Raw genomic sequence first — 16,689 nt, 5'->3', positions numbered from 1 at the left:
ATAATTCCAGAATGCCAAATGTAACCCTACTGTAATCCAAACCTTGTAAATCATTCTAAGTTCGTAGAACTAAGGATACGTGTTATATTATTCACCTGCAAATATGATCCACAAATAAGTTTATATTTATTGCCACACTTGATCCTGGCTCCTTTTAACTTGTTCTGGTCAAAGTTGTGGAAAACATTGTTAAGAGAATAAAATCAAGAGAACACAACTAATAATACTATTCAAATAGTTGACAAATATTTATTCAACTGTCAAAACAGTATTGATTGAGTGAGATAATAATTGTCAATTAATTGTATATATAAAAACAGGTTTTCAAGATATCATTTTTCTAAAATTAAGATGGGTAGACAAAGGAATCCGTAAAATGAAAAAGTATATTCTGATTTGTTTTGGCAAACATACAGATAGAAGATTGATCAAGTCTAAAACACAAACATGACAACAAAATGTAAGAGCAACAAAATAAAAAGAAGAGAAAACAGAACAAACAACTAGCACATGGGATTCTTTGCTCCAATTCAAATTAACACAAGAAAAGATGTGTCATAACAGTTGGTAGGTGGTCCCATTACAACGAAAGAGAAGGAAGAGAGACACCCAAATCCCTACAAAGATGCCATGATATTTCATATTTACCTGCTCACATGACACTTCCACTCCTCACTCACTGACTCTAGAATTATTTCATATAAAACTGGCTCCATTTCAGTTTATACTGAACACACACAAACACTCTTTTTGGTTTTGGTTTTGTGTTATAGAAAGACACACAAGTGAGAGTTAGAAATAAAAATGGCATTTTTCAAAGCAGCTTCTGAAGTTTTGGCGATCTATACTTTTATCTTTGCCATTTTTTCACCTGCTGTTCTTGAAGCACAATCCCTTTCCCTTGCACCTGCTCCTGCTCCTTCCAGTGATGGTAATTCTCCAATTCCTAGTTTGACAAATCATTGAAACCTTTTCTCCTTCTGCATGTGAAAGAAACAACAATGTAGTGCTACATATAATATTGAAATTTGTACATGTCTCTAAGAAACTGCTGTGCTTCATTTCAGTACTAGGTTGAGTTTGATCTTTCAGATGTGGAAGTAGAAGATGTTGGAATCTAATTTAGTTGAGGAGATCTAGATCTAAAGATGGTCCCTGGATTATTTTAATGTACTTTTTCACTATAATTGTCAGTTGTCATAATGAAATTAATGTCAACAGCACAGTGAGAGTTGTTTTCAATTTAGTTTGCATGACATGATATGACAGTAGGTGAATGTGGTCTTTGTTTTTAGTTGATGTTTTTGTTTGGTTTTTGATTGTTGTTCAGGTACTTCAATAGACCAAGGAATTGCATACACACTGATGCTTGTGGCTCTGGTGCTTACGTACCTCATCCACCCCCTTTGATGTGTTTTCCCAACAGTTCTGAATGAATTGTATATCTGTCACTGCCTTTCATAGGAATTGAACATAGTAGGAGCTCGCTGAGGTTGAATTTATTGCGTGGATAAGGATGTTATAGTGAGTCGTTTTTATTATCCTCCCTTTTTTTTCTTCTAAATCCCCAGATTTTACATTATGTTACCACTTTGGTTGTTTTTTGTTAATGTTGGGTGATTGTTTCTTGGTGATTTGTTAATATTTTCTTCGTACACAATAGTTATGATTTGTTAAATTGTTTAAGTGGCAGAAACATTAGTTATATTGACAATTCAACTATAACTAATATACTCTCTTTTTTTCTAATTTTCATCTTGGATATATAATCTTACATAGCAACAATAGTCAAATTCTTCTCTAAACATAGAAATAACCTAGAGAATTTAAATTTTAGAAAGATAAAACTCAATAAAATACAAAATAAACATTATCTTTTATTTGTAGATTTTCTATAATCTATTTATTGGAATTTTATTTTTAATTAAGACTCAGTCTTAATATATAAAAAATGTTAATATATTATTCTTAAACAATTAAAGAAGTTGCATGAGAATAAAAATATACAATGGCGGGTGCTATCTAAAAAAATCTTAGAGTGTCAACATAACCTCAAGAAAGATATATAAGGCATAATAATGTCTTGAAATGCACTTCGATAACATGCCTTTTTTTTGGGTATGGCTGCAAATATTCTTCAAATCTTTCTCCAATTATTTAGTCATATACATGTTTTAGTTAATGGGTATATAATGATAACTTTGCACTATTTCATAGTTCTGATTTGAAATTGTTGTGGATCCAAATGATTTGATGTGATTGACCAAAGAGTATATTTGATAAAAAAAAATATAAGGTTTTGAAAATATTATTACCAAAATGCATGGGTTTGCTTTGAAACAAATTACTGACGTCACATGAAAAATCAGTCACCATATTGAATTAAGTAGTTGATTTTAAGTTTAAGTAACATTTTCTTTTAGATTCAAAGTTTTTTTGAACTCTACTATTAATTTTATTAAAGATTAAAATAGAATTAACTTCTGGATAAATAGAAGGAGAACAAAACATACTAATCTTTTGTAAGAATTAAAGTTGAATTCAAAGATATTTTAATGGTCCAAAAACACGCATTATTCATGCTTTTAAAATAAAAATATTCAAACAAACATTTTATTTAACAATTAATTTGAACTAAAACTAGTTTTTGAAATGCTCACCCAAACACTAAATGACGTTATCCTTTCCAATGCCGGTTATTTAAATTACATGTTTATTCTTTCTTTTTTTACTTCATAATTACATGTTGCTTCTGTCCATTGATGTGTATAATAAGATTTTAAAATATCTCATAATGGATTTACATTTACGGAAGTGTAAGACTAACTTTTTTTATACCACGCAATAACTTTGAACAGTTAGGAATTTCAGTTCAATATTTGAGATCATATTTTAATAAAAATGTTTTAGAAAAATATTTAAAAATCATAATATCCAATCCTTCCTTTTGTTTGTGATAGTTCAAATCATTCTAATGTAATCTACAATCAAGAATCTAACGAATCTGGTAAACTTGAGATCTTCGACAATATTATAATGTAATTCTTGGATAGTTAGTATTTTGTAAAGAATGTATTTCTGCAAGAGGTATTAGAAACATCACTACTGTTAAATTATTAGAATTCAAACTCATTCATTTGCATGGTACATAAACAAGTTTTGTTGAATGGTTGATTTTTCCCAATTTGTATAACCCCAAGTTTAATATTGTGGAAATTGTCGTGTTGGATCTTAAGAACGAAGCACGTCATTCTTCAAAAATGTGTCAACCTAACAGTTGATCCACCTTGTGAGAAAGTATCTTTTCCCTTAAGCATAAGGTTGCTTCATGCATTCCAACAAGTTCGCATGAATATTGTCCCTTGCTCATTTAAATTAATTATTGTTATAATAATGCATAAAACAATGGATCCAAGAAACTCACAAAATGGGAAAGGATATATCACTATAAAAAATGACCTTTAAAGACACTTACGTAGTTGTAATACTCAACACACAATTGAATCACTTCAAATGACATTGCTGAATTTGTGCCTGTTACAGCTTATTAAGTCCTAGTTTATAGAATTTGCTTACGCCGTTTTATGTGGCATGCCATTGAGTCAATTCCAGAACTAAACAAAAAATATACAAGACATACAATTCATAGTTTTGACTAGCAAGTTAACCATCGACTCGATCAGAACAACCAATGCAAAATATTTTTTAAAATAGTCCGATTTTAGTTTTTTTTTTTTCCTTATAAAAGTGTCCTAGTTTACAAAAATAATTCTGTCTAAGAAATGGATCTTACGAAGGAATCTTAGCCTATAGAAATTAATGAATTGGGCTTGTGATAATTCATAAAATACAAAAAATCGTGTGAATTCGTATTCAACAAAACAAAACCTATTTCCTATGTGCAAGTTAATCAACTAGCTGATCAGACTGACTGTCAAAATCTCGTACCATTCGTACAAAGGCACTTATTAACTTTCCTCCTATATCTGCAAATGAAATGATAACAAATATACGCCATACGTATACAAGGGGGACTACGGAATGAGTAAGACAATTATACCGTGTGTTCTGTTGCCTCTTGAGCTGAGTTCTTGTAACATCAGGATCATGATTTCATTGGGCATGAGATTGTTGTCTTGGATGTAATTAACTACTAAGCTTAAAAGTTAGAAGCCTATACCAAAAAATATATATATTCTATGATGAAGTGGGGCGTGTATGCTGTAAGGCATACTTCACAACTTCGTAAAAGGAGACGACTATGCCAACCGATGGACCAGCACGACATACGCGAGGACCAACACCTGTAAATAGCCCTCTTAATCCTCCATCCCTGTCCCAATAAAGTGTTAGCCCCAAGGTCAGTTAACAAGCCTATGTCCAGAATGTACCTCTAGAGTAATGTTGTTTCGTATCAATGTCAAGTTTAGGAAGATGCACATACCTCCAAATCTCAATTAATGTTGTTCTTGTTGTCATCTTTAAAGCTCTTTCATGATTCTTCTGTAAAAATGCAAATGAGACCATATTTTAGAAAGAAAACAAAAGTCACCAAACTATGTCTTTTATGAGTGCAAATTAATTCAATGTACATTATTCCTCATTGAAATTTAAAAATGGCGATGACTGTAAAGAAAATGGTCGATTCTACATTAGGAAACTATCCCTGTAAATAAAACTATCTACTGGCCGTTCATTAAAGATTAGAGTTGCTTGAAAGCCATATCAATGGCCAGTTATAAGACTCTTAAAGTTAATCTACATTATGAAAAGAGCTTACTTTAATTTAGGAATGGCTAAATATTCTAAATGAGTTGAACTTGCTTACAATTTTTCATTTAATTTTGAAGCCCAACGTCATATGTTCTCAAATAATGACACAAACATGAACAGTTGAAAATATAGCACATTCACCCCCTTGCAGGGCACTCGGAAAAAAAATCAAAAATCAGTAAAGTTGTAATAAACTGCATAATGTATTTGATATCAAGTATTCTGATTGATTTCTGAGGCTTGGCTTACAGGTTTTAAAAACCAAAACAGAATAGTGACACTGGCTGTTTGATTTAAGTCAATAGTTAGCGTGGTATTTTCTATATGATAAATTCACCTTCTAAAAGAACCTAGGTTATTACTTTTCCTGATGATGCAAGGTCCAAATTTCTGACTTTTCTTGGCAGTGGTAGGGTGATTAGAGGAATAGAAATTTTATACACTAAGTCGTGGCTTTGAGAAATAACCTCAATTTGTCGTCGAGTTTTTGCCACATCTAGTGGACATGTGACAGCAGATGCCAAAGTTCCTGCCACAAAACCAGCAGAAAAATTTGCTCCAAGGACAGTGGCTGCACTTGTTTTATCACCCACAAGGCCGAGAATGTTTTTCCTAATCTGCAAAATAGGCTCCAAAGTTAACACATAATACCCTAAACAAAAATAAAAATGAACTCCTTTTCATTTTGCTCGTTGTATGTAAGAAAATCTCACTGGTTCAAGGGTTGACCAGCAAATAGCAGAGAATGGAACATCCCGAGAAAGTTGTGCTCCAAGGCCAGTCCACCAGAAACGGTATCTATGAACTGTTCAGAAAAATGTAATAAGAAGAATAACAAATAGAGGCAACCAAAAGAACACAGGCAGCGTGCAGTCCAACAGAAACTGAAAACTTGGTCATGTACATAAGAAAGGTTTATGAAGAAAAGTTCGCCTAATCAGTAATCACGTGTGTATGAACTCAAAAATTAAACAGAGAAAGATAAATCAAAGAAGATGCCAAGAGTAAACTTACAGCTTTGAAAAATACTTGTGCTCTTGTCAGGGTGAACGACTTCAAGCAATGTCTTCCACACCCCTGGAGGCTTGCCACTTTGGGTTATTCTAAATGCCTAAAGAATGAGAGAAAACATGTAAGAATAGAAATTTAACATACCCCCAACTTTAGCACTTAAAATTATTACCTGCATGCGAGTCCTTGCAAGTTCTACAGGATAACAAGAAATGCAAGCAAATGAGCGAGCAACTGATCCAGCAAGTAACGGCACATAAGGGGTTAAATTTGGAGCATTCTTTGTAGTAAACTCCTCCATCATGACACGTAAAATATCATAACAAGGCATGTAGATTCCAACCTATACGACAGCAGAAAAACACAAGACCATAAAACATATACAAGGAGACCCAAAATATATCAACTTTTAAAGTAAACAACAAATCATGGAACAGAAAATTCTAGACAGAAAATATAGCTTACAGTTGGCACAGCCAATGCTAAACTTGCACTTGTGCCTCTCCACAATCTCGTAAAGCCCTCCTGCAAAACTTAATCCTGTGAACCATCTATTCGATGCAGACTTGAACAATTACTGCATTTGTGAAAACATGACTTGACATGCAACCCCTTTACTAACTATTTCATCATAATATTATCACAAACTTCATGCAAGTTTAATAAATCTATTTCACCAGTTAACACTATCAAGGTTGGAGTTCCTTATAGCAAGACTTGCAACATCTCAGCCTTAAATCAAACATAACTTATCAGATATATTTGAATCTAAACAGGTATACCACAGAAAATCCCCTTCACCATAAAATTCTAGAAACATAATTTCTTTCTAATCAACTTTGAATGAGGTACAGAATTTCTCAACCTACTCTTTTGCACAAACCAAGGTCTAAGAGGATCATATGCCTAAACAAGAAATAGAAAAAATTATCAAATAAACTTTCATATCTTGTGCCCTGTAAAAACCATAACTAGTTAACTACCTTACCCACAGAAATATCCATTTAACAAAATCCCCAAATGTCCTGTGTATCAGTGGCAGTTAGTTACTGTCACAATCCTGTATGCACGAAAATGGCGTTGCCTTTTTCTTCGCCCTTCTATGAGCAACCGTAAAAAACTCTAAGGAAACATCATTACACGTAGTCAAGGAGTGACAACCGACAAAACCATCTACACAACATGTCTTTATGGACGACACAGTATAAATTTCTAATTTTCTGTTGTGAGAAAATAATTTGCTATACAAAACTACTCACATAGTTGACATAACTATCTTCACAATGAGGAAATCAAGGGTCATTTGACAAGAGTAGAGTGAAATCTTGCAACGCAACTTAAAACAGCAGATGAACGCACTTACATGACGTATAACTTTGTAAAAAACGTCTAAGGTCCCTTTATAGGTGCAACACCCAAAAGAACATGGCCGTGATGGCTGAGAGCCAGAAACAGGAGACATGATATCTTGTAGTCTCTGAAAATAAACAACAGTTAAAACTGTACAAAACACAATTCAATTAAAGAATACAAATTTTGGAGAAAACATTACTGTGTTTGTTTGAAAAGGTGCCATTCGGCAAACACCTTGGTAAGGAACACCCGCAGCCTGTGCTTGTAGTCTTGTCTGAAAGCAGAGTGGTATGTCACCGTGACATTTCGTGCATATAATTAAATTGGAACTGCTTTTACTAACGAAGAAACAAAATTGATGGATACCTTGGCGACATCGAGGGGATTTACAATAATGGCGGATAGGAAGGCGGCACCAGCGGCGGAAAAAGCCCGTTCTTCGATTCTCAGTTGCGTGTTAGAATCGGTATCGATATGTGGTCGTGACATTGGGGAAACGATTTTCCAAGTCAACATCAGCTACGGCGTAACAACGGTTTAGGTTTTGGTTTCTTCTTGCAGAGAGAGAGACAAACAGAGACAAACAGAGAAAGAGAGAGATTCGTGGCGTCAATTTGAGGGCGCCAAGCAATACACATGGGCTTTCAGCCTGAGGCAGCTGTGTGGTTTGGACTTTTGGACTCAAACTCAACCTGGTTTCGAACACGAATAATCTAGAAACCAAACAGGTTCTTTTTTCTTCTATGATTTCTTAAAAATATTATTCAATTATATTTTGCTATACCTAAAAGATGTTTGAATGGTTTTATTCAGAGATATTAAAGAGATATAAGATATAAATACTGAGATATAGTTAATAAATTGGTATATAAATAGTACTCTTTTATTTTTGTTATATAAATATTACTATTAAAAAATATTTTTAAATTATTACTATATTTTATGAATGACAATGCGGGTTGTTTCGTCCGTCTATTCCATATTTAGTTTGTAAAATGTAAGTCAAATTGTTTCTCGTATAAAAAAAATACATATTAATTTTATTGATTTGTTTCGCATAAGAGTTGATAGGTAGGCTTGTGAGTTAGCCTGCGTAAGAAATATTTTAAAACTAATGAAAAATAAAATTTTAAATAAATTTATTTTTTTATTAAATTATTATTTTTTCTTATTTATATCAAACAATATTATTTTTACACGTAATAAAATATGAATAAAAGAAATATTATGATATTATGATTTTCAATAAAATTTAATCTTACTAATAAATTGACTAATAAAATATTTTATTAAATATATAAAAAAAATTAAGATAATACAATATAGACATGATTCTAATTTGACAAATAAGTATAAAATAATATATATATATATATATATATAATATTATATTTATATTTTATTATAGAAAAGATTAATCACTGGATGAGTATTGAAATTTAAACAAAAATATATGCCTATCAAAAAAACAATAAATACTATTAAATATTAAAAATTCATTATCAAATTTGGTATTATGAATTAAGAATTAAGGGAGTTCCTTCGTGCAGTGCAGTTTCGTGCCTTTCTTTTTCCACCAAACTTCAACAAATATTCAAAATTACCTTTTGACTTCTTTTTAATGTTTTTTTTTTCTTGGATCATAGAATATGAAAGTTAAAATTTGTGTTTCGGACTATACAATATTTTAAATTTCACAATCCAAAATACATATTTATAATCCAGTTCGTATAATTTGGAAATGATAATTTTAGAAGTTTTAAAAATAAGACTACAGAAAAAAAAAATTACGAAGGAGCAAAATAAAATTTATAGATTTTTAATATATGCATGTATGCGGGCTAGTCCGTCCTATACTTGATCTACAAATTATGTGAAACAAGCCTAAATAGATTAGCGAAGTAAAATAAACAAACCCGCGTTTATGCTTAGTGGACCACAGATCACCTCGTATCGTCATCACTTCTAGGAAGTACATAATGTTTACAATCAAATAAATATGAATAATATATTTTATATTTTATAATAATAAAATAAATTTCTACGAAAAATATTTATTTAAGCTCGTTTAATTCTACAATATAAATTTTAAAGGTTGTATAAATATTTTTAATAAGCTCTCAGTATACAAATTTTACACTGATTATACATGTTCACTGCGAGTTAATTATCTCTTTTACACTATAACCTCGTGCTAGTTGTGATATATTAAATTGTCTCAATTGTTGATTAAGGAAATAATCAAAACAAGCTACCTAATTAAAAAAAAAAAAGTAAATAAATCACAAATAATGAACTCATCCTTGTTAAGAAAATGATAACAAATCAAATGTTAAAACTGAACATAATCAATCATCTATTTAAGTAACTATAATCACAATATAAAATTTGATTTATTTAGTTTATTTTTCATAAAAATTTTAAAAAATATTAAAAATAAATAATATATATATATATATTCTTTTATAAGTTACAAATAATTACGATGGAAATAAAAACATGTTTAAAGAAATTAATACGAAAATTACATATTTAACAGAATAGAAAGAAAACAAAATTGTATTGACGAAAAAAGTAGTATTTAATGGTGTTGTTGAAGATGACAAACAAAAATGAATGAATAGGGTTTAGAAGAAGAAAAAATGTTGCATTTTTAGGAGACACGGGCATCGGAAATATGAACCAGGAAGGAGGGGGAAAAGCCAGAGAGAGTAAAAGTCCAATAGAGATATTTTTCATTTGAAGATTTTTCTTTTTAAGAAAATAATATCAATATATTATTTTTGTATAAAAATTATAGTAGGAAGTTTAGAAAACTATTTAATAATTGAAATTTGGTAGTGGATAGTGAAAAAGTTTTAAGTTAACTTATTAAATTTTAAGAGTGTGATAAAATTAACCGTTAAATTGAAGTAAAATGATAATTACAATATGTTAATAGGATATGCTATATAAATTTTAATTTTATATTTATCATAAAGTATTTTGGAGCATTTTCAATTTTTAATCAATTTAAAAGTCTAATGGTTTTTTTTTATGAAGTGGTTATTTTAATTGTACTTTCTTCGTTCCAGTAATTGCATTTTGTTATTGTGTTTATATTATTTCTCTTATATTATATCTTAAAAGGCATTCAAACTTTCAACCAAATTTAAAATAAAATAATGTATTATATTTTCGTTGTGTTGATTAATTGATAGTAACACATAATTATGAGATACAAAAATTAAAAGACTATAATGTGTTTTTTTTGCCTCTTACATTTTGAATCGTCCCATTTTGGTCATTCATGTTTTAAAGTAATTGTTTTTCTAATCAACAATATAAATTGAAGTTAGAATCCTGGTGAGCAACCATTGTCCTTACAGGCAACAAACGGTTTGAAGTTTTGGAATGTATTTGCAATCGTTTGATTTGACTGAATGTTAAGTAGTTTGATTTTATGTTAAAATTTTATAATAAAAAAAATGTTGAAAAAGGATGAAAAGCAAATATGAAATTTATAGCTTTTAAAGTTCAATAAAAGTGTATTTTAAGGGTTTGAAAACGATACTATGTTTTTTTTTTATTTAAAAAATCTAAGATACAAATACTTAATAAGCGTTTGTTTAAAATTCATGGAAGGATCTGGTTACTTTTGAAATTTAAAACATCGAAACATAAATCATTAAAAAAATAAAGGGATTCATTTATCTTGAATTTATAGTTTATGCATGTAGATTTAGAAAACATTTCCACACTTATTCTTTGAGTGCATAACTCTTCTTCATCCTTCGCAGTATGTTATCAATCATAAATTTCATATTTTTGTTTTTTGGGTGATACATGCTAATAGAAGCAAAACATACAAGTTTGTGAAATTTGATTGAATGTTATTGTTCGTGGTAAATAAAGAATGACGAATGTATAATAATTTATAATTTATTTTTGAAATAATTTGATTATGGTAGGGTTTCGTTAAGTAATATTTCCTGTAAATTAATGAAGGGTAGGAACAATCATTAGTTTATCATGATCTTATGAAAAGAAATTTCAGTGAGAGATTTAGTGAGAAGATCTTCAATTTGTTGGTGGATATGAATGTGTAATAGCCAAAGGTGTTTTTTTCAATAGAGTTACATATGAAGATAAAGATTGAAATGTTTAAGTTTTGAGTGTATTATAGGATTAGTAACAAGCAAAACAACATCTAAGTTATCACATTAAATTTTTGGTGTATGGTATGCTACGCGTATTTCTTGAAGAAGATTACGAACCCATTTGATTTCAGCTAAAGACACAACAATATTGCGTTATTCAGCTCAGTGGTATTGCGAGAGACAATCTTTTGCTTGTTTGAAGTCCATAATATTGGATTGAGTCCCATATATACAAGCCAAAAGTGGATTTTCGATCACCTGGTTGGATCCCCAATTAACATTGGTAAAGGCAGTTACGGTGAAGCGTGGAGAAGACTGAAGTAAGAGACCATGTGATGTGGTGCCATCAAGATATCACAATATGCATTTGACAACTTTCCAATGGTGAAGTTGAGGATGGTGAAGAAACTGACAAGCTTTGTTTACGCTATAAGACAATTCAGGACGAGTGAAGAGAATATATTGAAGGAAAGCAACAATGGATTTGTATAGAGAAGGATCATCAATTATTGTTGTGTCATTCTGTGTGAGACGAATAAAGGATATCATTGGTGTAGGTTGTGGTTTGGATGACAACATTCCTGAATTTTGTAGCAAGTCCTTGATGTACCTTTGAGAAAGATAAAGAGAGTCATTGTTAGTCCAAGAAGCTTCAATGTTAATAAAATAATGGAGTCTGCCAAGGTTTTGAGCCCAAAATGTTGTTGTAGCGAAATAAATAAGTGATTGTATAGCATTAAGAGAACTCTTAGTAATTTAGAATATTATCAACATAAATCAGAATAAATAATGTAACATTTGTATCAGTTTAATAAATAAAGAGAAATCAGATTTTGTTGAGAAAAAGTGACGACTTAGTATGAAAAAGTATGTTAATGATTAATCCTTTTAAGAAATTCAAGATTGTTTATTGGTTTTATAAAATATGGTGAAAATATTTATGGATAATGTGTTAGATTGATTTTAATTTTTAAGCATCTGACATTTTTAGGGAAAGTAAGAAGCATGCTTGTATACTTACTAATTTGAGGACCAATTTTTTTTAAAAAAAATATTTAGTTTGAGAAGCTTATTAATTTGGATTAATTTTCCTAATAAATTTTGGCCAGTTAAAATACATGTGTTTCTTATTTTTGATAGATTTTGGTTAAGTTTATCAATCTAGAATAACCTAATATTGTGTAGATTGATACTTTTTATATATAAAAGAGGAAAGTTTAAAAAAGACAAATGATATTGGAATAATAAAATAAATATTATGAATTATATATTTGTTAAAGTAAATAGTGCGATATAAAGGTTTTAACAATAAACCTTCTATATATTATGAAATAAAACTGTCAAACCACAAAATGTAAAAATAATATTGAAATTATACTTTTTTTTTGAGCGAAATAAAAAACAAATATAATTGTGCTGTTCTAGTCCATCAAAAATTTTAAGGAGCTTATGATGTAAGAACTATTTAGAATAAAAACTTAAAAATATATCTTAAATAATTATCGATTATATGTAACATCGGATTATGGAAAAAAAAATATCATCTCATCCCAAAAAAAAACATGAATAGGTAACTTTTTATTTATTAAAAGTAATAATAACGTAGAAAAATGATATATTAAACGGAGATTTTGGTAAAACTTTTAAAATAAATATTTAGTCTTTTATTAAAGAAAAAAATAAGATTTTTTTGAGATTTTTCTACGAATAGGCTATAAAAAATAAACTTCAAAAGATGATAAAGATGGAAAAAAATATTTTGTGCTTATCTTATGTGAAAAATAATAATAAAAGAGGAAATGTTATTTTTTGTTTAAAATTGAGTGGATTAATTTTGAAATTAAAGCAAAACAAAGATTTGAAATGAGCATGGAAAAAGAAAGATGAGATGAAAATTTTGAGAAAAAAGAAGAATGCAAGTTGTGGGGGCAAAGGGGCAGCAGAGAGGAGCAGAGCAGTGTCATAAAAAAGGAAGGAATTGGAGATGCTCTTCATTTAATACCCTTGCATTACCAACAACCACAATCAAAACTACCTCTCTCTCCTTTTCACAAACATCATCAAAATCTGTTCCAATAACACTAGGCTTTTGGAATTGCAATTCCTTTTATTTTCGTATACTTTTATTAATATTCATAAATCTGACTGCATGGTCTTCCAAATCTACCAAAATATCATGACTTCTATGAAATTTTGTATATTAATTTCATAAAAATAAATTATATCGAATTATAAAAAGTTAATAAATTACTTTCACCAAATTAAAGGAAGTTTATATATATACGGGTGTGTTTATTTTTCATAGTTAAATCCTATAGAATTTATAATGCATTTTTCCTCTATTCGTGTGACTGAAGAAAAGTGTAATATTGTTAGTCATCATAAGATATGACTAATAGTTTGTACCACTAAGACGAGTAAAACAATATTTCAATTTTTTTGATCATTTTATACTGTTTTCTTTAAATATTTATTTTACTTGTCATCTTTGTTTTTCTTTTACTCTTTCTTCATGTGTTTATTATTTGTGTTTGGTATATAAGTTAAATGTTACATTTAAAAAAAATTATATGCACTATCATATTATATTTATTTTAAATTTTTGAAATATATTCTGTGTTTGCTTTCATTAGAAGAACTTGGTTATTATTATATCTTTTTTTAGTATATCTTTCAACCGGAAACTAACTAACATAAAAGTGTGTATCCAAACAAATTTCACCAGATGATACAAATCATATAATATTAATAATTATTAATCATATTATACTTGTCACTATCACCTATATAATTACTGCATTCACTTGTTACTAGTTAGGATTTCTTTTTCTTATTATTGATAAAAAAAATGACATTAAGTTAATCATACCACAAATTTCAATCTTCTGTATGGAGCAGTTATAAATTTATTGGCACAGTAAAAGGTTTTGGAAAAGGACCAATGAAAGAGTTCACTGCATGAGTATGAATCTGGTTTTGAACACACCTTTGTCTGTGAACAGGATATGCAAGTTGCTCTGTTCTCTTCTGTTCTGCTCTCATTTAAATCCTATTTCCTTCACATGTACACACTAAAGCACCCGACAAACAAAAAGTCTGTACCAACCTCAACCTATTTTCTCCCTAAACATTTGACCAAACCCAAAAATAGTCATTTATAGCTAGAGCAAATTCAAGAAGCGTGCTCCCATTTTTACCCTAAAAGCAACTCACCATTCTCTTATCAGTCTTACAATTTTAAGATGATCAAACTCCACACTTCCCAATAGACTGTGATCTTTATTTGTTTCTAGGCAAAACTAAGAAATTACTATCACCCTTTTTATTCTACTATCTAGGACAGAGAGCACAAAGGTAAATATCTCCAAAAAAACTACTCAATAATCAACCCATTCTGTTATATTTCAGTGTCTTTTTTTTACTCCCTAATCAATAAACTCTTTCAAATCCATGGGTCAATGTCTCTTGATGGGGCCAACTAACTCATCTTGGTACTCAAAATCTTTGTATGGGAAGATGGTTTGGTTTCATAATACACCTTTTGTAACAACTGTTTCCTACTACATTCCATCCACACTCTTTTGAAAAGATCATGCTGCTACTCCTATGTCCTCACCTCATGCCGACATCTATCATATCTGTCTTCCACATGATTTTTTAAAATGGTTTTAAGGTGTCAGTTTACCACATGCCTAAAGACAAACAATAGTATCTTTCACAAAAAAGTTGTTCTTATTATAACTGTGTTCTTATTTCTTCTACAGTTAAATGCAGTCTTTATATACATCTTTAATTATAATTACATGATCCTCCTTACTACCTTCATCTAGCCTATTTAAGTTATTGTACTTAGAATGTTAGACAAAAAGACAACTCATCTTCTTTGGAAGAAGAGATGTTACCTCTAAAAGTGTTATGAATGTGGAATGGTTAATGGTCAACTATTAATTAAACACGACAACTGAAAATTAAACTTTGCACCAGCCTTTCACAACTAAACATAAATAACTTACCAACTCTTCAAACTTAATATATAAAGATCAAAATCTAGAACAGAGTCAAAATTGAAAACCAGAATTGGTTAACATTACATAATACTCAAAACAAATTGCAAACATACATCCACAATCTGAGAAGATGTTTCAGTACATTTAAACAACAATTGGTATATCTAATTCAACACACTACTTCAGTCACTCTAAAACTTCGCTTCGTGGACTTGGTGAACACGGAGAAAGATTGTTGAAATAACTATCTATATCCCAGTTGCAGGATTGAAAATTCTCATTGAGAAAATGGGAAATATCACTCAGACTGTCATCAAACTGTTTTACATTAGTCTCAGTGATAAAATGATTTTCAAAATTGAAATCTTGTGAATCTAAAAAAGTATCTTCGAAAGTTGGATCTTCTATAACCAAACCATCTGTTTGAAAAACTTCTTCTAACTCAAGTTTCTCATGTTCAAGTCCCAGCACAGAAGTGGGTGAAGGCAGATGAGACTCTTTACTTGAATCACTCACATTCTCAACCAAACCAGTCACACTATCCTGAGATTCATCATAACCATACTCAGAAGAAATAGCATCCCTGTGGCTGTCTTCCCTTGTAGGAGGCATGATGAAATTAGTGAGAGCATTGCAACCTCTTAAGTTAATAGCTGCTTTGTCATAAACCATGGCAGCTTCTTCAGCAGTGTCAAAAGTCCCTAACCAGACTCTTGTTCGCTTCACAGGATCTCTTATTTCTGCAGCCCATCTTCCCCATGGCCTTTGACGAACTCCTCTAAGTTTTCTTCTACCACGCTCTTCAGTTTTTTCCTTGTAAAGTTGGTTCATTGACACAGTGGTTGAAGGCTTCTTCTCCACAATTCTGATTTCATTCACAATCTTCTTTATTTTAGGAAGGTTAACCAACCCTTCATCTTCATCATCTGTGGCATAGGGATCCATCATAGAAATCCTAACTATCTTTGGTGTTTGGTTCAAAATGCCATGTTTGACATGCATGTAAGTGACAACTTTCTCCTCCCTCAGAATGGTTTCCATGGAGTGAACAAAACAGAGAGAGTCCTACACTAAGAGAATTGTACGTCTTTCACTCGTGTACATGTCACCTTTATGCTGCTTCAGTTTTATATAATTTATTATAGATTATGATTTTCAATTTCTTTTTTCTTTTCAAATCTTTCCTTTCCTAATATCATAGTTTTTCTATTCTTGATCTTCTTATTAGTTTTTATCTTTTTTAAATTCGGTTTCTTTTATATTATTAAATAATTAAGTTACTTTTATTTTAAACTTAAAAAATATTACTTTTAATTTTTAAACTTCATTATAAATATGTTAAGATACTATATAAGATTAGTAATTGAATAATACAATATAAATAATTAAACTAAATATCAGTCAAA

General features: G+C 30.1%; 3 protein-coding genes across 3 annotated transcripts; 1 reads left to right on the top strand and 2 right to left on the bottom strand.

Annotated features, from left to right (window-relative positions):
• The first annotated feature begins 661 nt into the window (after window positions 1-661).
• AGP20 (arabinogalactan protein 20) lies at window positions 662-1,660 on the top strand. Its single transcript, XM_068639761.2, is given in 3 exon segments — window positions 662-931; window positions 1,331-1,401; window positions 1,403-1,660. Coding segments are annotated over 3 exon segments (228 nt in total). The 5' UTR covers window positions 662-804; the 3' UTR covers window positions 1,433-1,660.
• A 2,129-nt stretch (window positions 1,661-3,789) lies between these two features.
• Window positions 3,790-7,917, bottom strand: LOC137831878 (Mitochondrial substrate carrier family protein). The gene is made up of 10 exons (XM_068639760.2): window positions 7,504-7,917; window positions 7,337-7,411; window positions 7,148-7,261; window positions 6,250-6,309; window positions 5,957-6,127; window positions 5,788-5,884; window positions 5,487-5,578; window positions 5,241-5,390; window positions 4,445-4,503; window positions 3,790-4,333 (listed from the first exon to the last, which is right to left on the bottom strand). The coding sequence occupies exons 1-10, from the start codon at window positions 7,651-7,653 to the stop codon at window positions 4,198-4,200; spliced, it is 1,104 nt and encodes a 367-aa protein (XP_068495861.2). The 5' UTR covers window positions 7,654-7,917; the 3' UTR covers window positions 3,790-4,197.
• A 7,547-nt stretch (window positions 7,918-15,464) lies between these two features.
• Window positions 15,465-16,324, bottom strand: CRF6 (cytokinin response factor 6). The gene has a single exon (XM_068641488.2). It carries the CDS (start codon window positions 16,322-16,324, stop codon window positions 15,470-15,472), a length of 855 nt encoding a protein of 284 aa, XP_068497589.1. The 3' UTR covers window positions 15,465-15,469.
• Between the last annotated feature and the right edge of the window lie 365 nt (window positions 16,325-16,689).

The sequence above is a fragment of the Phaseolus vulgaris genome, chromosome 6 (genome assembly GCF_051622355.1).
Source record: "Phaseolus vulgaris cultivar YP4 chromosome 6, ASM5162235v1, whole genome shotgun sequence".
Classification (NCBI taxonomy): Eukaryota; Viridiplantae; Streptophyta; class Magnoliopsida; order Fabales; family Fabaceae; genus Phaseolus; species Phaseolus vulgaris.
Note: the sequence above shows the minus strand (reverse complement) of the source record. Positions and strands in the feature narration are given on the sequence as shown.